This window comes from Amblyomma mixtum, chromosome 3 (assembly GCF_055824585.1).
Source record: "Amblyomma mixtum isolate Tamu chromosome 3, ASM5582458v1, whole genome shotgun sequence".
NCBI classification, from domain to species: Eukaryota; Metazoa; Arthropoda; class Arachnida; order Ixodida; family Ixodidae; genus Amblyomma; species Amblyomma mixtum.
The window spans coordinates 96,993,077-97,018,227 of NC_143014.1; the positions used below are offsets into that span (position 1 = coordinate 96,993,077).

Genomic DNA, 25,151 nt, shown 5'->3' on the forward strand with positions numbered 1-25,151 from the left:
GGAGCTGGTATTCTGTCGATACAAGCCAACTTCAATTTCTCCTCAGTGTCCCTTTAAAATTTAAATCTTGTCTTGGTTTTAGCCACCATCCAGATAACCTTCGCTTGGTTATTTCTATCCGCTTAAAATCTACTTTTCCTTCACTGCCCTTAAACCCCAATGCTTTCAATAAAAAAAATAGCTGTGGCTCAACTACTCTTGAACCTCGTTACAGAGCGAAAGCTACCACGGCTTGGCGTCTATAACGTTCTGTACCTCGCACTTATCCGAATGGTGTGCTCGGTCAGCCGATGGCCCTTCACTTCTTCTTCCGTTTGGTTGCTGTTATCGCGACACAGCGGCTAGGCACTTCTTGCATTCCGCAGTTTGGAGTCTCCGCTTGGCTAGCCGTTCTTCGCGCTCTTCGGGCGTCTTGGCTGCTCACTTGCTTTCCTCAGCTCGTTCACCCTCTGCTTGCCCATCCAGTACCAAGCGACAACTTCGGGATTCGGCGAGTTGATCTTCTGCTGCCTATACCACCGCTGAGCGGCGGCCGAAGATTCCTCTTCCATGGCAAGCGTCAGACGACTGAGCGCATCGCCTCCTGCACCCTTTCCACATCCTCCCTCTCTTCACTCTGCATATTGCAATGGAACTGCCGCGGGTTGCAAAGGAAGAGAGACAGTCTCTCACTTTACCTATAGCAGTGTACACCCACCCACATATCATCTGCGCACAAGAGCATTTAAAAGCATGCAAGCTTTTCTGCTATCAGGCTATACACTCCCAATCTACTTCCCAGTGGGTTATGACATATATCCAGAGAAATGTCGAGTATACAGTTCACGATCTCTCTCACCTCTACTCTGACTACACTCCTCTTGAGCTCCTTCCGCGTCGTACAGGACAAGTCACGTATTTTATTTTAAATATCTATTCTCATCCTAAAGATAACCTCACTGCTGCATTTGAAGCAACTGACAGGGCCATCCAAATGGCAGGCTCCGCTCCTATAGTGGTAACGGGTGATTTTAATGCGCCACACGTAGACTGGGGATATAATAAGAACCCTCGCAAGGGCACCAGCCTCTCTCAATACATTCAGCAAAACAGGTGCACCCTAGTCACTGACTGCACGCTACCCACATGCATTGGCAACAGTGTAAGCAGAAATACCAGCTCAGACCTTACTTACACTAAGAACACCCGTCAAGCTAACTGGACTCACATGGGAATCAACCTTGGCAGCAATCATTACATCCCATCAATTACACTGCCGTGTGCCAGTTTACGGCCACAGTTCCACATTAAACCTATTGTAGACTGGGACAAGTTCCGCGAAATTAGAGACGAAAACCCGGCACCAGAAATTCAGGACTACATGGACTGGGCTTCTAAGCTCCAACGAGACGTAGCTCTTAGCGAAAAATTGGCCCCGGCAGAACATATTGCTGCCCCAGTAAACAGCAGGCTACTCCACCTCTGGGAGGCCTATCAGAATTTGGAGAAACGATGGCTCAAACAAAAGCATAACCGCAATCTAAAACGGGAAATAGCGCAAACGCTCCAGCTCATCACCGAACAAGCGGCTGAGCTTTCGTCACAGCAATGGAATCAGTTATGCAACCGACTAGACGGCACTTTCCACATGAACTCGTGGTCCCTCCTCCGCCATATGTTAAACCCATGTTCCTCTCGGTCGAAAAATAAACAAATCAGCAAACTCCTGCACGAGTACCTTGCAGAGTACCTTGAAGTAGCTCTTAAAGCCATATACCTCCCCGACCTAAAGCAGGAACAATTACCGACCTACAAAAGAACTCCCAATTCAGACTTGGACGCTCCCATCAAAGAGGCGGAGGTATGGGCTGCCCTAGGGCAGCTTCGCACCCCATCTGCCCCAGATCTCGATGGAATAACTAACAAAGCGCTCCGAAATTTAGATGCCAAATCATTAGCCGCTCTCGCTTGGTATATGAATCAACAATGGGAGCAGGGCACTCTGCCCCCGGAATGGAAATCAGCTAAAATAACTTTCATCCCCAAGCCTAACAATTAGAACCACGCCTAACAATTACACCTTAAGAATATGAGACCCATCTCTCTCACCTCCTGCACCGGTAAACTCATGGAGCACGTGATCTTACATCGACTTAACTGCTACATCGAGAAAAACCAAAAACCCCCTCACCATGCTACAAGGCGGCGATCTATAATACGTACGATCATCGTCTGCTGTGGCTAGAAAACGAGTTCAGTGTATATATAAAGAACGTACAGTCATGTTCAATCGCCACAGGCAACGGCGCACTCACAGAAGAGACATTTCAAGCCTTGCTCTTCGCAACGCAGTCCACTGTGGAAACAACACGCCTCTTGCTGCAGAAAGGTGTCAGTTATGTGCTGACGAAGAAATTAAATAGCGATCCAATTTAAGCACTTTATGGAATAATCCAACAAATGTGCGGTAGCAACGATCAACTGGATGCCAGGGCCGTTACGGCTGCCCTTGATGGGATTGTGAAGGTCAAGTCATTAAGCCCGAACGAAGCCGAGACGCCTGGTATTGATGCTGAACAAGTGGCTGCCACACTCTAAAAAGTTTCACGATGAGTTGGAAGATCAAAGCAAATGTCAAGCAGCTACACCAAAGCCGGTTCAGTCAGCCGAACTGGCCAAGGTTGCACGCACGTCGCCCCTCTAGCCCGGCCATGACCAAATGGACTACCCAGTTGGATTCATGAGGTAGACCAATTTCACGAGCAGTTGCGCTACGCCACCGCTACCGCGATGCACTATGGGAGTTGTGGTACTCCAGCCAGCAGCCTCGCCGGCACGGTGCATGACGCACGTGTGAGAAGCGGCCCTATTAGCGTCGCCCCACAATGTTTTTCTGCATCAATGCTGGATTTTTTGGGCAAGTGGGTTCACCTAAGGGGTTTCATGAGCACCGACAACTGTGCGAAGCAGAGGGTTGCGGATTTTTCGTTTTCTCGAAGAGAAAATGCGCCCAAGGCATCGCGTAGAAGCTGTTCACGAGAGGCAGCCGAAGTCCTGGTCAGTACATTTAGCCGTCTTGTTCCTGTTGATCAATGGAATTGACAAATGGCAAATTTGCAAGTTCTGAAGCTGTCTAAATTGCCTTTGCACCGCTTAGCACTGAGGCAGTCCCTTAAATTGCCAAAAAGAAGGCGATCGGATTTACCTACGTGCTGCGTCATCAAGCCGTTTTTGCAGCGATTTCTGCCCGATGTAAGGTTGTAAGTGAACAACTGTGCTAAGTTTTATTGTAATATTCAAGAATACACAATGCATGTTTGATGCGCGCATCCATTCCTGATATCTCGAGTTGCCATACTAGCGATAGCGCTTCCTCTATTTCACGGAATGAGAAAGCGAGGCCATAAAACCGTGGAAATGTGGAATAATCCCCGACGTTTAGCTGCATATCAGTCATTAAGCATACATGATATCGCCATTTCACCCACGTACCATTTATGTCGGAATATCGCACACATTTTGCTCAGTATTTTCGCAAAATAGAAAGGCCATCTGGTGTTTACAGATCAGTCAACGTGTTCAGACTCATACTGAGAAAATAGTGAGAGTGAGTCGTACGGGAGGCGCCCCTGGCAGCAAAGATAATATTAACCTAAATAAAAAGTAATTAGTGTTGTAACAAAATAAAACTATTAGTCACGAAATTAAAAACAATTCAACCCTAATTTAGCGAACTCAAAACCTCCCCGATTGGCTTCTCCTTTTCTCATTTAGCACTGAACTGAAGCAGTTGTCACAACTCCATATAGAAAAACAGCACAGCCCACTCAAGCTGTTCAGCTTTCCTGCTGGTAACCCGCCGAGCATGTCGTGGATACATCTATGTGAATAAAAAAAAAACTACCGCATGGCCAGTTTTCGAAAAAGGCCATGATGAAAAAATAAAGACTACAAACGCAGTGTGACAGGTCTATAGCGAATGCCCAGATGAATACAGCGAATGCATAGCTTGCACGTGACATCACTTCCGCCCTCATCAAGCGCTTGCGGCCATGCTGCCGAACCATACCGCCGTCCCTGCCCGTCCGCCCTGTGATGCCCGACCACTCCTCGGACGTTTTGGATTATTTTCTTATCATTCGGGCGTGATCCCTACTCCACAGAGGAATGAACCATTCAGTGCAGGCTACTGGTCTGAACTTATTCGATCGGCGCGTGTACGCTAAGCAGACAAAGTAAAATTTGCAACGATATAGGTCCGTACACACTGCGATCGGGAGTCGAGCCGACGATGGGCGTTGATGCGTGCCCTGAAGTGACCCAGGGGGGTATCGTTTACTCTTTCCAGCTTTGTGAAGTTGAAGAAATGAAAGCCTTCGAATCAATGGAGGTACACAACGATTTCTACAGCAGATGGGGGAGAAGCTTGTCTGCGATGCGCGTACGAGATGAAAAGCTCGGCCTCGGCACGCCGCTTTCTCTGCCGTCATTGCTCGCTGCAGTTGTGCCAATCCGAACCGGCTTGCCTAGTGCTGTAGCTAGGATGCAGCGATGCGGCACCCAGTCTGGGTTTGTGTTGTCAGACAAATCGGATGGCGTCAATCAAAACAGCAACATTCACTTCAAGGTGTAGCCATTGCTTCCGACATTTTTGCAAACATTTAGTTGACGATACAAGCCTCTTACCTGTCACAAAGTGCACTCCGCACACAATTAAATCAGAGTTTTCGGCATCCAAATTGTCGCACTTAATGCGAGCCAGCGCGCGCCGATTCGTACTAAGAGTCTTGGAGCGCTCGCACTTGCATGCCTACGATTATCTTATGAATGCGGAAGAAGTTCGTGTTAATCAGCTACTTCTTTCAGCTGGAGCTGTCGCTACGGTTGGAGCAGCCAAGGGTGGCACACAAAACGATACTGAATCTACAGAAGGACGAGAACCTACACGTTGCGAGGTAGCATAGGCAGCGGTAAGCTGGAGGCTGTCTGGCAGTGGTTCAGCAGCATGGCCGACTCGCAACCGGCGGCCACCGGATGTGACGTCGATGCAAGCTATGTATACTGAAACCGCAAAATGAGATGGCTGGAAATGTAAACACTGTCTGATGACGTTAAAACGTGTACATCACTAGGCGTTGAAATGTTTTGCTGGCGAAATGAACGAAAGTGACGGTCAAGAGAGTTTTCATCGTCACCTGTATGCAACATTTTCAAAAGCAAGCTTCGAGTAATAAGCTCAGCGTTGTCGCCGCAGTCACTCCACTTCATGCAGCAACTGACCACCCTCTCCGCCCTGCCCCTGCTGCGATTAGCACTGCACAACTCGAAACTCCATCGTGGCACTGTTTCCTTTAGCTCAACACAATAAATGAAACGGCAGAAAGTTGCTGCGAGCGGGTATAATGCCAATCAAGATGCAAAGTTGGCTGTCGTGCAGACGACGCCACGAAAGACTACAACCAAGATGGCGGCTGGCTACTTCCGGTAAACGTGCGCATGCGTAGTAGGTTTTGTGAAATCGGTCTATTGGCTGACCAATAGATGATATGCGAAATTGCTTGGCGGTCTGGCAACACCGCGCCCACAACTTCCGGTTTCCATCTTGGCTCGGTCGAGCTCGTCGAGCTGGTGCATCGTTTGCTATGCGTACTTTCTTCTTGCGAGTGGAATTTCAACAGGCAAGCTTCAGCTGCTGCGTTGTTTTCACAGCTGATCTTTGACCAAATGTAGGTGCTTTCAATAAGCGCCAGCTTACTCCTACCGCGTCCTCAGCTTCGCTTGAAGTCTGGCGCTGATGATCGCAATAATCGGCACTCGAAAGTGGGTTGGAAAGTCGAACCGTGACCGTGTGCTGTTGTCATTTTAATGCTCGCATTAAAGCACCAGTTCAAGCATCACGCATTATCATGGCTATTTTATTCCCAGGTGGACGCGAATTCATCTGGTAGGGTAGCGAGCGGTTATTTTGCGGTGAGTGCGCACGTGTGTTACAAACTTCTGTGACAGTGCGAACTTTCATTCGCGCCGACGACAGGAGCTTCGTGCATTGCAGTATAATCACACAAGACCCTCGACCAGCTGCGTAATTCGATTCCTTTACTGTAATGTGCAGTGCGCATCCGTGGTTTTCAACGTCACCGTTTCAGAGCCTGGCGTCGGTTGATTTTCGCCACAATTCGTTGAAACCGCGTCCTGCTTAAGACTCAGTCAGTCGACATTAACAAGAGGAAAGTAGGCATGCACATATAATTCAAAATACATTAAGCAAAGACGCAGCTTTTTTTTTTTTTTTTTTTCAGATAAGCACTGAGCCACCGCGGCGGCTTGATTAGAGAAAGATGCTACAGCTGCAGGTGCATGCACGGACTCGATACGCTGGTCAAGCTGTGTATGCAGGGGCGAAATTAGCATGTTCGGTTGCTTCCGAAACTTAATTAGCTTACTCCCAAACTTGGACAAATGGCTTTGTTGCGAAGCAAGCTCTTGGAGCTTGCCACGATAAAAAAATCTGATGGCCCGAAGCGTTTTCAGAACACTGTTGCACGTACTTTCTAGCTTAGAAATGCGTCCCTCCTTCATAATAAAGTCGCTATATTATTTGCTTCTTTTTTTTTAGATTTTCAGCGCTGCAGATATCGAAGGTATAGGAATCCTCAAGAAATAAAGCATTCGCACCTCACTTTTTATACGTAGAGTGTATTGCTTCACAAAGACTCCTTAACGCGCATAACATATGCGTATGGTCCAGAGAGTTTGCTCGCCCTTCTAAAACTAATTGAACACGGGAAAAACTTAACTGAACACGTAGCAAACTAAGCAGTAATCGGCATATGGTTCTTCGAGTGAACTTATTTCACCACGGCACGAGCGATTGGCCCGCTCAAAAAAATTACCTTCTCTATTACGTTGTTCAAGTATGCGTATTTATATATTCACTCCCCACCGGAGAGTTGATAAATGCACGAAATCGGCTTCTAATTTTGATCAGAGACAACAAAGGCTGTGGTCCTTATCTTAATTTAAACGCAAATCACCTCGAGAGATTTGTCAGAAATCAGCGCAGAAAGTGAAAGCTGCGCACTGATCCGCGTGCTGACACATGATACCTCGCATGGCGTTTTGTGTTACTAAAACGTTGGGACTGAGTAAAAAAAAATAGAAGAGCGAAAAGCTGGAACGCACCTAGTTCTGGCACGCATTGTAGTGTCTTTTCACAGTGGAGAGGGTAGCGCAACACTGCATCGGCATTTTACTTTTCAAACGAAGCGCAGCCGTTTTAGCCCAACGCTGGGCAGCGGTTTCTTTTTCTGTACCGTACCAACATGGAGGACTTAGTTCTCGGAGCGCTGAGAGATGGCGCTGCGCATTTCGCATATCGTCTATTGGTCCAACTGGAACCAAATGGTATGCCCAATTACCTGTTTTTTTTTTGTTTTTTTTTTACTGGGAAAACTTCTCAAAACAATGAAAGTATCCAGATGTTGGTTGGTAGGCTTAGGTTTATGGGGTTTAACGTCCCAAAGTGACTCAGGCTATGAGGGACGCCGTAGTAAAGGCTCCGGATAACTTCGACCACCCGGGGTTCTTTAACGTTCGCCGACATCGCACACTGTAGCACACGGGCCTCTGGCATGTCGCCTCTATCGAAATGCGACCGCCGCGGCCGGGATCTAACTCGCGTCTCTTGGAACAGCCAAACATCATAACTACTGAAGCCGCCGCGGTGGCTCAGTGGTTATGATGCTCGGCTGCTGACCCAAAAGACGCGGGTTCGGTCCCGGCCGCAGCGGTCGAATTTCGATGGAGGCGAAATTCTAGAGACCCGTGTACTGTGCGATGTCAGTGCTCGTTAAAGACCCCCCGGGGGGTCGAAATTTCCGGAGCCCTTCACTACGGCGTCCCTCATAGCCTGAGTCGCTTTGGGACGTTTAAACCCATAAACCAAACCATAACTACTGAGCCACCGCTGCGGTTTGGTTGTTCCGTGAAGCCTGCCATTTTGCTTAAAGGTATCTAAAGGTGAAAGTACGCGTGCACGTCGCCGCCATTATGCAACTGCAACGAGGGAATTGCTGCTAAAGCGACGATCGACTGAGTGAACAGGGTTCCCTGGGCAGCAAGCCTTACATCTGCACAAAGTCAGTGCTATAAACCGCGGGAAAAATTGCTACCAGCAGACATTTTTCTAGATGACATTTCACGGTATCGCTCGACGACTGCACACAAAAGCGGGTGCTCGAGCGGATGACAGTTCAAGCTAACAGAAAGCGTTCGTTGCAATTTTTTTTTCTTACTGTAGGCAACTAAAACGAAGAGACTGGCAAAAACAAGAAGAGAAAATATTTGGTTACTGTGCGTATGAGCATGCGTTCAAGCAAAACCTTATGACTAGGCATTAAACAAAACAGGAAATGATATCTGCGCACCGACGCTACCCCGGAATAAGATAATGGAGCCACAGAGCCCTCCCCACAACGCCAAAGCAGACTGCGAGCATTAACGAAGAACGATACGGCGCGAGCTTACCTTAAGATCGCTGCACTCTCGAATTCGCTTTATCAGTAGGCCTTCCAACGGCAAGTTACTAGCAGACAAGCTAAAAACCTCGCAATTTCAGGTCACACAGAAATACAGAAACCAACGCTCTGCGAACGTAAACGACAAGCGAACGCAGCAACGAGCTGAAAGAAAAACCGCAAAGGCACGCATCGCTGGCGTTATGTTGTTATTAAATAAAGTGAAGCACACCAATTAACAACTTATTTTAATTCATTATAGCAAAAATTATGCTCATAATTATTTTATTTAATAATTCATTTGTAACTGTAAATTTATTGACCACTTGCGCGCTGCCTTCCACGGGCGCCACTAGCGCTACCAAACAACCAGCCGCTCAATCTTTTTCGTAACGTGTCCCGGATTGTGCTGAAATTTTCCTTCTCGACGCATGCGCTCATGTTCGTATATCGGACGCTGACGGTCGGATGATCTAGGCCTATTGGGCCGAAGAAACAAGGATAAATAGACATATCGTGACGCATTTCGTTGTCTAGGTCCTTCGCAGAGCACGGAAGATCATGAGCAAGCAAGTCCTACAGCTGGAGCCTGACTCCGAGCTCCACTTCAAAGGTACACGGCTCAAGTACGGTTTTCGAACAAGTTTGGCGACATGCGGGGGCCATATTGACGGCCAGCGTCTGCTGTGCAGTTCTTAAAATTTTCACGCATCTTCTGTTTTGCAGATACCCCAATGTGTAGGCCGCATCTTAGGACGATTGTTTGGCGAACTTAAACGATTGTTGTAACAGTTCTTTGGTCGCAAGAACTTCACGGCTTGCGTGTCGTCTTTGCACCTGAACGGGCGAAACCCTTCTTGCATTCTTATCATTGCATCTTTGACGAGCAGTACGTACATGATTGCAGTGTTCGCTCATGGCATCAGTTCTTTACACGGAAGTGATAGACGGACGAGGGCACTTCTAGGCTTCTTCCAAACTTGGGAGGGGACCCTAGTGCCCTGTCCGCTCGCGCCCCCCCCCCCCCCCCCCCCCCCCCCCCCGAACTTTTTTCTTTCTCTTTTACGGTAAACTTGTTAAATGTAGCTCATGTAAACGTTACCTGCTGATCGAGCTTTTGTCGTGCTGACTTTTATCTTCTTGGGAAAAAAAAAAAGCTACAAGAACCCTAAATATCTCGACTGCCCACAATAAGGAAGCAACGCGTACTCTTGTTCGCAGTCGTTAACTAAAATTGCCTGTTGAAAAGAAAAGTACATTCGTGGTTTTGGTTTTAGAAACATTACGCGTGGCCCCAAATTCCGGTGTCTAATTTTGGCTTGTGCGTAATGCACCGCCAGCCATGTAGCTGTGTAACATCATGCGCGTGCCGGCCGTACGTGTCTGTAGTTGGAAGCCTATACGTGTTCATACTGACCGTCCTTTAAATTCGACGGTAAAGAATCTGCCTGCTACGAGCTGTAATGAAACTATGACGTTTTGTTGTTATGTCGGCACTGGTGTGTGGGCATATCTTGCGGGGATTGACAGCGTCCAGGCCGGCGTGCCAGCTCCGGCTTAATTTCCTCGTTTCTTTTTTTTTTTTTCTCGCCCTAGTGAAACCATCAACCGTTTATTTTCGCTGTTTACATAATTGTTTACGTAATCTTATAACGTGCAAAATTAAGTAACCCAGGACATGGCGTTCTCTCAACTGGCGTGGCCGGCAGCACGCGTTGCGACCTTGACGAGTGCCGCCTACCTGTGTTGATGTCTGCGGTACTAGCCGTCTGCTTTCCGTGAGAAAACTCACCGCGTAACGAAGGATTGATCTGCAGCTTTTAGTCAATATACAGAAGAAATGGTGCGATTGAATTTTTACTTGCTTAGAATCTGTCATTGCTGGTCAGGCGCCGAGTCAGATATGCTTTTGTCACTTTCTTGTTCTTCAGTCATTAATTCTCAGCATTACAGTTGTACAACAGATTGACTCAGCTGTGCTTCCCAAATACTTCTGCCGATTATCTGAGAAAATTGTGCTGTGGGCATTCCTCATTCTTGCACTATGGTAGGCAGCCTGTTATCGGGCCGTACTATGGCCATATGTGCACTTTGTTGTCGTGCTTGGTCACAGTGCATGGTGAAATTTTCAGTTTTAATTCCTGTAAAGAGTGACACTTTCTATTAACCTTGGGAGTATTTTTATTCTAGGTTCTCTAGAATATAACCTGCTTTGCCACTGTGCAAAGCCTTGTTTCTGCACAAATGGGGTTTTTAAAAGTCCCCTTCCTTGACCTTACTTGCCTACTTGTTGATACTCTGACCATGCTGATGAATGAAAAGTGTTGGTCTTGTTATTTCAGACACAAGCTGGTTCATTGCTTTTAGGCATGTAGCATGTTCACAGCAGCGCCAGAAACGTTAGTCATCCCTACATCATACGAAGCACACCTTCTGGATGTGCAGTAGTGTTTTGCATATTGCTGTTTTGAAATTGTTTTGTTTGTTATTTTGACAGCGATTTATTGCAGCAGAGAGAAGCTAAAGATATGTGATCAACTCATTGTTTAAACGGCTATATGGCCGTCAAAGTTGTCCTTGTGTGTCACATATTGCAATGTCACAAAGTGCCAGGCCCCATACAAATAAGAAGCACTTAGTCCAAGTGAACCAAAAATTCCGTAGCTAATTTCAGCACTGCCAAGCAACTTCCTCTTCATTTGCACAATTTAGTGGTGCATGTTTATGTTATCATGAACACTACTAAAGCAGATTTGCTATGATTGTCACTATAGGTTTTCTAGCAGAACTTTTTGCTGGGCTAGTTGGTCCATTCTGACATTGGTGAAAACAGCGCGAAAGAAGAAGCCCGAAGGCGAAACGAGGAAGTGACAGGAAAGAGCGCTCTTTCCTGTCACTTCCTCGTTTCGCCTTCGGGCTTCTTCTTTCGCGCTGTTTTCACCAATGTCAGAATAGATAGGTTTAGCAAATACCAGAGACCTGTTAGCATAGACGTATACTGGTTTACCGGACGCTGGCTGCATAAGTGCAGTGTAATGGCTGCAGCCAGGCGGGGCCACTGCACGTGTGCAGCTGGCATCTGGTAAGCCGGTATGCGTCTACGCTACGCTAAGTCTCTTATATCAAGTCTTTTTGTGGAGGTAGGATGTGGGCTTGCTGTCTTTAGGCCGGCACGTATGGACAGCATTATGTTCCGTTTCCATTCCTTGTTAGAACTTGACAGCAATATGCTATGGTAAGTGTTCTGCACTTGATGTTTGGCATTTACACAATTGAAGGTGTTGCATCACTGAATTGTCTGGCCAAAGGCTTGAATTAGTTTTCCTTCAATAGTGTAAGTGCTTGCCACATATATGGTTTGTACCAGACTTTGAGAGTCTTGGTTTCTAAGCTGGTCACAGGATTTGGAACTGTGCATCTTCAGGCTATGATTTCATAACTTTGTGCTTTTGGAATGATGACATTCAATACTCTGCCAGGAATGAACCAGTGTTGAAAAATCATGTTGTAGCATCATAAGATGTTAAAACAGCATATAGTGTTCCTAAAATTGACGTGTGTAAAGTTATAACTCAGATTTTTTGTTGGGAATAACCTTAAGGTGCACTGAAGAGGAATCTGAACCTGTCTTTTTACCGTCTGAACTCTATCTACACGTTCCGAGCATTCTCAGAAACTTCGAATTATTGTCCTGTGCGGCCAATTTCCCTAATTTAAATCGGATTAAACGTCCCGGCTCCCACCTTTTTTTGAACTCGCCGCTGACTGTCGGAGGAGTCAACCAACCTTTCAGCCAGTCCTGTGGCGGCTTGCCGTTCTGCCATCGGCAGAGTGATACGCAGCGATTGGTGAAAGCAAAGAGTCCACGCATATTTTTAATTTCCGTAGGCCTAATTTGCAGCTATGCAGTTTCTGACTGGATCTATTTATTCACGGAAACCTAAAAAACAAAATAAAAGGGAAAGTGAAGCTGCCACGCGACTGCCTGAAAGGCACTCCCATATTAGTTCACTCCTCCTGCCATCAGCAGTGAGTTCAAAAAAATGTGGTACGTTTAATCCGATTTAAATTAGAGAAATCAGCCGCACAGGACAATAACTCGAAGTTTCTAAGGATGCTCAGAACGTGTAGGTCGAGTTCCCGCGGTAAAAAGACGAGTTCAGGTTCCTCTTTAGTCTAGCTAAAAAGGGAATCGAACTAGTGCTACATCTCTGTGTATGAGGTGGGCGAGAGCCGCGTGTATGGCATGGTCTGGTGTTGGGCCTAGAGGTAGAGTTTATTGAACCTGCCTGGGCCTTGCTGGGTCGTCCAGTCTCGGAGGGCATGTGTGAGCATTATGAATGCAGTCATGCAAATTGACCGTGTCGCCGCCGGTGCTGAACGCTCTATTCTGCACATACGGATTGTGGAAGCATGGTACGTGGTGATGACGTGGTTCCTGTTTCTGGAACAGTCAAAGAAGAAAAATACAGTGGGCCTTATTCAAACTTCCTGGCATTTATCCAGAAAGTATTAAAAAACTTGAGAGCATATTCGGTTCGTTATGAATATTTTGCACATGCACTATATAATTTGTTCGATGAATCTAATAGATGGGTATTCAATTCGCTATTCAAAATTCTCAAATATTCACACTTCCTTAATATTGGTGCACAGTACTTGAGTGGACAAGTCACCTACTTGCAGTAAATTGACAAATCTCAGTTGGGGGAAGAGAATGCTTTGAAAAACGTTGAGGGGAGCAAAAAAGTGGGTGTGAAAGGGTAGGTTTTCATGTGGTTAGCTGGACTTTGCTCTCGAGTGAAGGATTTCGGCTTTTTTTTTTTTTAAGTACTAGTGGGGGCAAATTTCCAGGTCGCTTTTTGAGTTGCTTCCGGGTGAGCCCCCCTACGTGCACGAAATGGGCGTGCCTTGTGTAGTCACTATTGTAGAGCTCAAGGCTGTGAATGCAATTTGGCCAGTGCTGAATGAATCTATGCGTCATTGATTTCAACTTTTGAGGGATATTCTTCTTATACCTGACTCCTTCTTTCAAAGAAGGGAAGCGCAACTTTGGATAAGCTGCAAGAAAAAATGCAGCCGGGATGAGCGCTTCTTTCTGCGTATATGACTAGCTGGCCCAAAGTTCTACCTCCCCTTCTTTTGAGATGTTCTTATAAATGGGGGCTTTTTGGAAATGTCAAATTTGTTCATGGTATTCACTTTGGTTTGTTCAAGATTAATTTGTAGTGGTGAGTTCTAAAAACTCAAAACGTTGCTTTGTTTTTGCGATGTGAACATGTTTGCTACAGGTTGCATGTGGAACTTGTTGATAATTTCCACCCCCCAGCAGATAAGACCATTGTGATTTGAGTGTTTTCGTCTGCAGTTAGATCTCGCTGACAACGGCATATTTTACTTATTTTGGGCGAACTATATAACTGTCCTCAAACACCTTTTTGTTTCAAATCAAGAGTGATGGAAATAAGCTTCTTCTGGTCTGTACTAGGGTAGTAATTGACTAGAGTCTAGTAGGGGCAAACCCTTTGATATTGTTTCAACCCGCACCTTTCTGACTTGATATTGCTCGCTTGAGTTGCAGCAATTGTGAAGCAGTACTGTATTAAAATGGTGCCCTTATTCTTGTATGACTTCAGCCAGTGTAGTCTCCAGGCTCTAATATAATGCCGCTTTTACCTGCATCTCATTTGCAAATCTCGTTGAGATTTGTGGTGTTTGTGCATGTTTGTAGAATAAAGAATAACTTAGACCTGCAATTGCATATGCTGGCTTGAAATTTTGCAGTTTTGTTTTGGCTGTCTGCCCTCATTCAAGTCATTTCATAGCTGTGCTGCTTTCTGAATGCTTTTGTGTTTTCTGCCGAGCTGGAAACCATTTTTGGTGGTAATTATTTGTCTGAATCTGTTAGAGCAGAATTCAGAGACTGTTTTTAATGTTTGTGACATTTTGCGCAGGTCCTTTCAATGATGTGGTGACCTCTCATCTAAAGCTTTCCAACCCAACAGACAAGCGAATCTGCTTTAAAGTAAAGACAACGGCACCAAAGCGCTATTGCGTACGGCCCAACAGTGGCATCCTTGAACCCAAGCAGGCCGTCCAAGTGGCTGGTTGGTATCCACTGGCTGTTTCTAAAGTCAGTCTGAACCGACTACATTAGTGTTGAATAGCTTATCAATTGCCTGATATCAGGTTACAATGAGCCAAATGTAACAGCTCAAACATGCAAAAGTAAAGCACCGTAAAGTTGGGAAGTACAGTGAAAGTTGTGTAACAAAGGTTGTGTAACAAGAGGTGCTTAAAGCTAGTAGTAGCAGATGTTATTTGCAGACAGCAGAGCATGTGTACAATATGCATTGTATATTCACACTTATTTTGGTGTTAGCCTTTGCATCTGTCTAGCACGTGTCGCGCGTGTCCTTGATGCCATTCTTCCAGCAGTTTTATGCAGCTCATTGGGATGAGAATTATAAGATCACTAAGGAAACAGGATTCATTCAATGTTCAAAGGTAGCTAGCTAAGTTTGGGCAAGCCTGTGCACAGTTTTTATGCCAGGCCAGACTACTGGTTAGTTGAAATTTGCAGTTTCTACTGCTCAGCCTTGTACATTTACGGCCTACTGGTTATGTTGGCCTTCATTAACTTGCACAGACTTAATGATTGTAAGTGGTCAAGCATTCTCAAGTAGCCCGTTTTTTCTTTTCTTTAATCACGAGTCCTAATTTGCCATTTGGACTCGCAGTCATGCTGCAGCCATTCGAGTATGATCCGACGGAAAAAAACAAGCACAAGTTTATGGTCCAGACTATGATTGCCCCAGACGGTGATGTGAACCAAGATACTGTGGTGCGTGATGCATTTCATTGATTCCCCTGTGTTCTTGTCGGCCTCTTGGTTCTTGAATTTCATACATGTCTAGTACAGCTTTCCTCAATGCATGGATTGTTGAGTTGAAAGAGGATTAACCTACTTCATGTGTGTGTGTACACGTTAATTTGTGCTTCATGGCATGGTTGCACAGTGAAGCAAGTGTACCTTGGAAGGCTAAAGACGTTTTTGCAGTACCTGCACAATACTTCTATATTTGGATGCCTCTCGTTCTACACTGTTGTAGCTCTGGTGGGATTTTATCCTGCTTTTGTGAAGATTTGCAAATTCATAAGAATTGTGTGCTAGCTGTTAGCAGTGTTGCATATTTCTACTGGCTGTATTGCAGATATTTATCAAGTTTAACTAGAATGGTAAAGTTTGGAATCCACTAATGCCTTTAAATTGTGCTGGGAAAAACTAACAAGTTTAGCTCCATCTTTTTCTTTTCTGTAGAAGGCATGGTCCTGTGGGGTTTTCTTGTGTACTTTGCTCGTTTGGTTAGGTTTGTAGCACTTGGAGGTCTTGAAGGAACACTGAGCACCGATTGAAGTTGGTCTTTATCAGTTCTTACTTTCACTCAAGACTGAGGTCTCATAAGCTAGAAAATAGAAAGAAAAAAATGAAAGGCAGGTGTCATCTCCAGCCGATTGTGCAAGTAAAGTGTGGTGCGTCAACACCACTATTCACTATGAAGTGGCTATCACAGAGTCGTTTCAGTCGAATGATGGGAAAATATTTAAATCCACCTTTCTCATTATTAGATGCAACTTTTGCTGCAGACAAGCATCGGCATACCCAAAGGAGCCATAGCATTGATTTTTACCAAGAACAAAAATTGGATGGAGTTCTCAATACTCCTTTAGTAGTTCAGTGTTCAGATTATGTTAGTTAGTATTTTATTTCAGTGGAGAGATGCCAATCCAGAAAGTCTCATGGATTCGAAGTTGAGGTGCGTCTTTGAAATGCCGACTGAAGCTGCACCACAAGTAAGTTTTGGTCATGCTTGATTTCTTTTAGCCTTTTTCAAAAGTTGGGTTGTGGGTGGTTTAAAAGCAGAGACAATCACTTCTTAAGAAGCTATAAATATAGTGCTGGAACGCAGTTTTTATTGTCACTTTTATTTGACATGACAGTTTCTTGGCTGCAGGGCTATACAAAATGTGTCTATGTGTGCATGTGTGTGCGTGCGTGCTTGTATTAACTGGTCATATGTAAGCTAGTGATATTCATAAAAAGTTCATTATCAGACTAAATGCTGTTAGGTTGGCCATTTGTTGCAACCTATGTGTTTCCTATCAATGTTTTTGCATGCATGGATGTGCGCACGGGCACACATGTGCACAAATTGTTCGGAAGCTAACAAATGAATTCTGCTCAGCTATTGACCATTGCATGCAGTTGTCATGCAGTTGTAAAGGGTAGATGAGTGTTTCAAAATAGGACTAAAGCTAATAAATTAGATGAGTAAAATTTTTGCTTGCATTTCATTTATTTTGCCAGGTTTTTTTCCTTTTGCTATCTCTAGTGCTGCATTCTTCACACAAGTAGATGGGCCATTCTGCGCCACCCTGTCACAGATTTTTTTTTTTTTACCTCCTTGTTGAATGCATGTAAAGCAGCAGTTCCTGTTGTGAAAAACAGTCTGAATGCTCTAGAGAATGTACTATACTGTGTTATAGCTTTCATTGAAGCTGGATTTGTTGTTTCACTTGGTGGCAGCTCTGCTGCATAATTCAGTTTTTTTTTTGCTGTTTTTCAAGGATTTGCCCCTTTTGCTACTGCCACTCCTTGCTAGCATAGGTGTATTTAATAGCCAGAATGGTATTTTTGTGTGTAGAATGTAGTGAATACACTGAGTAACAAGGTGTATGGCACACTGCTATAGACCGTATCACTAACTGAAACCAGTGTATGTGCATGGGTGTGTGTAGGTGTGTTTGTCTACCCTTCCCCTGCCCCAACATCTTGTGGCAAGGTCTCTGGAACTTTCCCCTCCTTTTCTCTCTGGGTCACTGTGTGTCCCGCGGCCGAAATGTTTTCCCCCTTTTCCTGTAGAATAACCTAGACGTGAGCACGTCCCATGGGGATGAGAAGGGAGCTGCCCCTAAGGGAGAGTGTGCCCCAAAATCCCCCAAGGTGAGTTACACCCGGGTGCCCCTTCACTGCCCTCCCTTGCCTTCTTTGACCATTGCAGTGTGTATGCGCATTGCTTATACACATCAGTCGGGCCTCCGTCTGGAATGCACGGAATCAGTGTTCAGTCTTAGTGGTTTTGCTCTCTTTTTTTTTGGGGGGGGGTCTGTGCTGTTGGTGTCTAAAGCATTGGCATTCAAGACACTTTATTTTTTTTTAATGGCACATTGTGGGCACTGTTGGGCATGCAAGGCAGTAACAGACATAGTGGCACTGTTGTTGTTTTTCCTTCTTTGTGTGCTAATGTTTTGTTTGTACATAGTTATCGCATAGCAGTTCAGCTGAGCCATTCTAATGAAGTAGATTGCCTGCATGAAATATGTTCAACAAATTGGGAAACAAGCAGTGTGGCACATCTAATTTTTATTTGTCATCTGGATATTTATTCACCAACCAGACCATGTACCTAGATGTCGTGCTTAGTGTGACAGCTAAGTTCATGTTCCAGTCTAGATTGAAGAACTTCTGATTTTCGTCACTTGCCTATTGCATTACCGGTTTAAATGTGAATCTTTACTGCATGTCAAGTGTTGTCTGTTCGTACTTGAGGGCTTTTTACATTAACTACATTTAACTTTTGATAGTGTCCATGTCTAATTTTGATATGTTCTAGCCAAAGTACATACTGCTGCAGGCTGAGAGGAGAGGACGGAGAACAGTATTGAAACTCGTAGATATTCTGCTCTTTCAGTAAAACCCTGTCAATGGGAGCCCTGTTAGTTTGTAAATTCGGATAATTAGAACTGCCGACATAGTTACAGCCAACGCCGTTGTAAGCCTGTGGCGTCGCTCATTAATTCAGACACAGCTGGGCTCACATTGATTAATCTGGACAGGCTCTCTGACGCAGAGCCCATGTTAAGGTAAAACCAGGAGAGTAAGTGATCATCCGAGCAGCCCTCCTCACACTCTGCAGTGTTACCTGCTCACCTCTGACAGTGTATAGGCAGGCCTGATGATGATTGATGGGCTTCGTCGCAAATAGTGTGGCTTTGCTGTTTTCCTTTTTAGAAGGCATCTCATCTTACCATTCCAGCGCTTGCACTTTTCCCTTTTCCCTCCCTTCTGTCCGTGTGGTTGTTTCATTCTCCCAGTGTGCAGACACTGCATGCTCATCACATTAAAGGAATAAACTTGCGCAAACGGATTGAAAAAGAAAGGAGAGAGTGCTCTGTCCTCTCCTCGCGTCTCTTTCTTCTTCAATCCCTGTGCGCAAGTTTATTCCTTTAATTGCTGTTATGGACCAACAAAATTGCTTATAGTCACATTGTTTGCAATTTGTGCAGTAAAGTCTTCTCACACATGATGGTGTTTGTGAGGAAGCTCCACTGCTACTGCATCACATTGTGAAGGAAACTGCTGAGGTCATTTAGCAGCCGTACTGCTTTGGTATCCCCAACAGTGTGCATGCAGTAAAGAATTTGACGGAACTTTGAAAAATTGTTTTCTCATCTGCAAGGCAGGTAACTATTTCTCAAGTTTTCATCAAATAAATAAGACTCCAACAGTTTAAGTAGTTTGTTTTTTTGACCAATTCAGTATTTGACCTTTGCATAATTTGGACATATTCCCCCATCTTTCAAATCTAATTAAGATACTGTATCAGCTGCCTGCACTGTTATCATAATTTATAGCCTTGGTCTAAAAAGGCAGTTTTGCGCTGGGAGGCAGCTGGGAGTAGTTTATTGCAACTTGAACTACTAGTTAACGCTGCTGGGTTCTCATACAACTGTAGTTACGAATGAGTGGCATCTAAACTTGTGAAATACATGTGCTTGTGCGATTGTTTTACACTGACAGCTGAGCAGTAATGTTTTCCCATTATGGCTGTGCATCAGTGCAGTTGTATTACAGCACCCCGTTTCATTCACTTTTGATGAGGCTCATACAGCTCATATCAGAGGTGAACTGTAGTGGTAAAGGAGTCTCATTATATCTCCTAGTCATCGAGTTGTCGTGTGGCTGTCAGGATGAAACATTGATACAGAATGTACATTTATGAGTTATCAGTGTAAAGTGCATACATAATTTATGGTGTTTCTGTTTTATACAGTCGAGCCTTACTACAGCGAACAGATAAAAAATCATGAAATAGTTTTATATAGCTGAAATTTGTGATATAAAATTTCACCGAAAATTCTTGCAGGAGTAGTGCAACTTAGTTTATGAAAGGGCAGTGACTGGGAGAAACCTTTGCCATAGTTTTAGCGCTGTTTCAAAGCTGCTCACGGCAATTGCAGGGGTTGCAAAAAAAAAACAGTGCCAAATGCCTGTTAGGTTGGCTTTCCCACACAGCAATGCAAGGGCACGGTGGTGGCAGATCAAACACTAGCTAGGGTGGCTTCCCGGCATTGCAGTGGTGTTGCGTGCATAATGGGACACTAGTACAAAAGCTATCGCCCAATTTCACCACCTCCGTGACAGTCGATGTGAGCAGAGCGCTGTGGTTCCGAGGCACTATCGACATATGCAGGAGGTGCAAAAGCAGCAAATGGGTGCTGACAGCTTGGGTACCAAACTTTCACACCACTTTGTTTTCCATGGTGCTGTTGCCAAGGTAGAGATGGCAAACACAGCTTGGCGCTTGGCAGTGTGATATATCCGTTTTATGGCTAACTGCGTTCAATATATAGAGTAAGAATTCCATGTACTTGTTTAAAATAGCCCCAAAGTCCCCAGGCATGGAGTACACAGTAGATGCCCCTTTAACATGCACTGAAACCTGAGTACACATGCATTATTGCATTTTACCTAGTGGCCAGGTTTGGACACACAACATAGCCTTGTGCTCAGCAGGTGAACACCATGCGAGCAAATTGAGTATGCAGTCTGCTCTTAAAGGGGTCACATGACAGAAAGAGCAAAAAAATAGTAGGCCAGAATGCAGAAATCGCTGGCAACATTGTGCACACTTTATTCCATGCGGGTTCTTTTTCCACTCGACTGAATTGGCGTTCTATTCTTGGAGTCTTTAGTAAATACAGTAGAAACCCGGTGATACGTTCCTGGGTGCTGCGTTTTCATGAGCCAGGCCTGTCTAAGCTCCCATAGAAATCCATGCATAGAAACTCGGGTGTTACGTCACAGCTGTGGCGGCTTTCCCGCATGCTGTGTTGCAGATGTCACTTCATGATAGTGGTTCACCCCGTGCTGGCGTTCTGATAGCCAAAATTTGGCATGCACAAAACTGTGACGGAGCCAGAGCGAACTCTAGACTCAATTGGTGCTTGGCCGCCATAGTGTTCTGCAGCTTACAGCATGTGGCGCCTACGCCAAGCACACTTGAAGGCGGTATCAATCTTCTTGTGGCTGATGGTGCTGTTCCATCACCACTGAGGCACGAGCACTAATGATTGAAGGAGCGAAAACGAAACTATGTTGCGGCAAATGCCGCACGGGCAGCGCTGTACGAGATGCAGTTGTGCAGGTTGGCTCTGAGGTATGTTTCTGTCATCCACTTTTTGTCTTTCGCCCATAGTTTGAAAATGCACTTTCTAGGTTCTAATAGACGAGGGTTGTGTAGGATTAAAGCGGCCACCACGAAAACAGTGCAGAAGCACAAATACATGCCCCAACTTTGCCCGCTCAGTGCACCCGCCCTCTTCACTGCTTCCTCCCTTACACCAGCAGCTGCTCAGGCAAACTGACATCGCAGGGCATTTAGCCCATTCTGTGCATGCAGACGATTGCGAGGGTCACAAGGCCTTCCAGCTGCAGGTAATGATGTACTTTTTTTTTTTTCCACACACGGTTCTCAGCTTCTACATTTCCTGTATTGTGCATTCTTTCATTTTTTTTTTTCATGATGCCGTGAAAAACGTAACAACTGGGTTCTGCTGTAGCATTTTGGCTGGCACAGTGTTGAACTTTCCGTAACTTTCAAGCGTGGCTGGGGTGTTCGCTGTCAAATAACTAGTACACCAAATGACACTGTCGTTGGTAGTCACTGTAACATTGTGCTTTAAGTGTGCACATACGTTTTTTACACTTATGACCAAAGAAAACATATATTGCGATGGCCAAGGAGGCTGTGACATTTTTACATGTACAGTCCAACAGATTTTTCAGACTCTCAATGGACTGCTTAGACATCCAACGATACCGTAAAAATCGCTTTACATCAACTTCTGATAGCCAATATGGCGGAGGAAGGGATCTGCAGGTTTGTGCACGTCATTTCGATGCCTTGTATGACACACAGGTTACCCGCGGGGACTGCTTTTGTGAGCTCTGTGTTTAATGGCTGTACTGCCATCGGCACGTAGCGGATGAACGTGCAGGCTGGGGTGAAGTCCAGATGCGAAAGCAAATCCGCTGTTGTGGGAACTGCACTGCACCCACCATATGGAGGGCACGAAACAAGAACATGAAGGTGGCAATAGAGATAAGAACCGACAAATGGCTGAAACAAGCGCTCCGTTGGAATTGGCCTTCGTAATTAGGCCTTGTGACTAAGCCGAAAACCAGCCTCTATACCAGTGTTATATCAGTTATCGTATGTGCTCTGCTGAGGCTTGCATATAATGAATGGCATTTTGCCTGTCATCAAAACAAGAGTTGTGACGGTGTTGCAGTAGAACACTTGGGGCTGTGCTGCGTGGAGGTATAAGCTCCTCTCTTCAAAAAGCACCGCCATTTTCTTCCACTCACAATCTCCGTGAAGCAGAAGCCTCCCAAGTGCTTCGCTGCTGCATCTTGGCATATTTGGGATGAAAGAACTACGGCACAAATGAGTTCCACAAAACTTGGACTACTGTTCCATTAGCAGCAGACAATGTTGGAGAATACTGCCAGTTTGCAGCCGTGTGTGACTTGCGAACCCGCTGAGAATATCTGCCCCTCTGTTGAAGAGGCTTTCGTTTAGCTTGAATTGCACTATTCGATCAAGTTTTCTATCCCCTCTGAAATCTGAAGTAACAAGGCTTCACTGTACACATTATATTGCGGCTTGGCTACTGGTGGGGGTGCTGCAGCAAATGCAAATGGAGTCCAAAAAATCGAGCAATCACTTGCGATGTGTCTGAATTTCAGGCACTTAAGCGTTTCTAAAAAATCAAGGGTCTGAATTTTCGGTCCTCAACTGTAGTCAGCACCTAAGAACTTGCGCATTAAATATGTGCTGCGTGTATCATGCTTCTTGTACTTGTGGATTGCTTTAGGGTGCACACTCTAATAGAAATGGCTCATTGGAATGGGTGCAACGTGAAGTACTTGCTACATGTATCGCACTTCATGACTGCATGTATGGATTCAGACTCTGTGCCTGGATATCAGAACTCCATTCACACATATGCACCTGAATTCCTCGTAGCCATGTTATTCAGGTACCCTGCCATTATCTGATGAAAAGGCAGGTGCATTCAGAGATAATTGAAATTAGCGGCTGTTGATTAAATTTTTAAGCGAACATTTCACTGCTGTGGAGGCACAAGGGCAGCATGATGCAGCCGCCGATTTCCCTTATGTTTCCATCATTTGTTGCTAGCATTTGATGAGAAGCAGTCAGAGAGAGCGGCTGGAATGAGGGATTCTGTGAGCAAGCTGGGCAAAGTTTTTTCATGCATCATCCCTCACAATGTCAGTTGATCACGCAGGGGAGGCAAGTGACAGCAAGGAGCATTGCCACCATTCATGTGTCCTGTGATAAGATGATGCACCACCTGCACATTTTCAGCCAGTTGTGTCATCGCAGTGCTCAGTTTGCATGGTAGTAGAGGCGAGCTTGGCTGGGCTATTAATTCATAGCATTCTTGGACTTCCACGATACAATGACTGTGATAAGTTGCATGCAAAAGAAAAAAATCTCACATTATCTGGCAAGTAGAACTGCAACAAGAAGGTAGAACACAAAGGAGATGAGAAATGCATTCGGGTGGTACGCCTTGCAGGAGCAAAAACTCCTGCATGTTTTGCATTGTCTTTTGCCATGGACTGGGCTTAGTAATCACTCTTTGGTGTTTTCTCCCAAGATGCAGTCTTTGTCTGCACAAAGGGTTAAAAATGTTAAGAGTAGCATGAGCTGTGGAGTTAAAGGTGCACTGAAGAGGAATCTGAACTCGCCTTTTTGCCGCAGGAACTCGATCTACACGTTCTGAGCATTCTTAGAAACTTCGATTTATTGCCCTGTGTGGCTGATTTTCCTAATTAAATTGAATTAACGTCCGGCTCCCGCCTTTTCTTTTTTTTTTTAATTTTCCCTCGTACGATGGGCGGAGTCGACCAACGTGTGTAGTGCCTTGAAGCCAGCTCCCTGGAGGCTTTGCTTTCGCTTTATTTTGTTTTTTTAGGATTCCGTGAATAGTTTCATTCGCAGATAATATAGCCGCAAAATAAGCCCACAGAAATAAAAATATGCGCGGACTATTTGCTTCTACAGACGACTACATATCACTCCGCCGATGGCAGAGCGGCAAGCCACCGCAGGACTGGCTGAAAGACACTCCACGCGTTGGTTGACTCCGCCCACCGTACGAGGGAGAATTAAAAAAAAAAGGCGGGAGCCGGACGTTAATGCGATTTAATTAGGAAAATCAGCCACACAGGGCAATAAGTCGAAGTTTCTAAGAATGCTGGGAACGTGCAGATTGAGTTCCCGCGGCAAAAAGACGAGTTCAGATTCCTCTTCAGTGCACCTTTAAGGGGGGAAGAGGGTCTTAGAAATAAATTTTTAATTATGAAGTCACAGCTATGAAATCTTCAGGGAACATGCATTTTTGCATGCTGATTACAAATGTGTAATTTAATTTTGTGTGCAACAAGTCCTTGTGCACTTATGTAATATGTTGGGTAACTTTTGCTGAGACTTTGAAATTCTACTGCAGGGAACTAGTTAGATTGCATGCCATTGGTTTCTCTTGGCATCAAGCTATGCAATAAGGCTAATATTATCATCCTGGCTGCTTTAGAAGGTGAGTAACAGGATTTTTAAATCATCAGTTTCTTCCCGTTCGTGAAGTGGCAAATTCAAAACCCTGTAACTCGACTTCCATGATAGGCACGATAAAAATGTTGCCCTTATTGCACAGTTTGATGTCAGGACAATCCAATGGCATGTGTCCTAGCAAGTTTCCTGCAGCAAAATTTATTGAAAGCTTAAGACCAGCTTCCCCCCTTAAAGAGAATAGGATGAGAGAAACTGGGAGATCGCAAAGCGTTTGCATCTGAGAAGAGTGGAGATAGAGTTGCTCAAGAGCCTAATGCACTTAGTCAAGCTGAAAAGCCAAGATAATGACACTCCTTTGCCTAAGGCCAACTCTCCTGGCAGCAGCAATCATATGACACCACAGGTAGCAGTCCTGATGAAGCTGTTAGTGATGTGCCGGCTAGTCACTTTCCTTTTCGTGCAAAGGGCTTAATAAATGTGCAATTGTTTGCTGCTGTGTTGGTTCAGTTTTCCTTACCTCAGCATGATCTGTACTTCTGCTACTACAATCACAGTAAGGCCGACCTGGTGTAGGTTTGCCAGTGTACTCCATGGAACATACCAAAGCATCATGTGCTGGCAGTATGGCCTGTGCCTACTTATAGCCAGGTGCAGCACAACAGTAGCAGTCTCTTATCATGCTGCAGCTTTTTTATTATTTCTGTGCTTGTGA

General features: G+C 45.1%; 2 protein-coding genes across 10 annotated transcripts in view; one reads left to right on the plus strand and one right to left on the minus strand.

Annotated features, from left to right (window-relative positions):
• Positions 1-8,666, minus strand: part of LOC149351065 (uncharacterized) — a 60,875-nt gene extending 52,209 nt beyond the window's left edge. For all 8 annotated transcript variants that reach the window (XR_016290501.1, XR_016290500.1, XR_016290502.1 and 5 more), the window contains exon 1: positions 8,506-8,666. The gene's annotated coding sequence lies outside the window, so the exon portion shown is untranslated. The remainder of the gene's footprint in view (positions 1-8,505) is intronic.
• A 190-nt stretch (positions 8,667-8,856) lies between these two features.
• Positions 8,857-25,151, plus strand: part of LOC149351066 (vesicle-associated membrane protein-associated protein B-like) — a 29,231-nt gene continuing 12,936 nt past the window's right edge. Inside the window, exons 1-5 of one of the 2 annotated variants that reach the window (XM_089580272.1) lie at positions 8,858-9,108; positions 14,450-14,602; positions 15,236-15,339; positions 16,269-16,349; positions 17,419-17,499. In XM_089580272.1, coding sequence (XP_089436398.1) covers positions 9,057-9,108; positions 14,450-14,602; positions 15,236-15,339; positions 16,269-16,349; positions 17,419-17,499 — 471 coding nt within the window. In that variant the 5' untranslated portion in view covers positions 8,858-9,056. Of the gene's footprint in view, positions 9,109-14,449; positions 14,603-15,235; positions 15,340-16,268; positions 16,350-17,418; positions 17,500-25,151 lie in introns of both variants that reach the window. The other variant, XM_089580273.1, reaches the window with a different exon arrangement.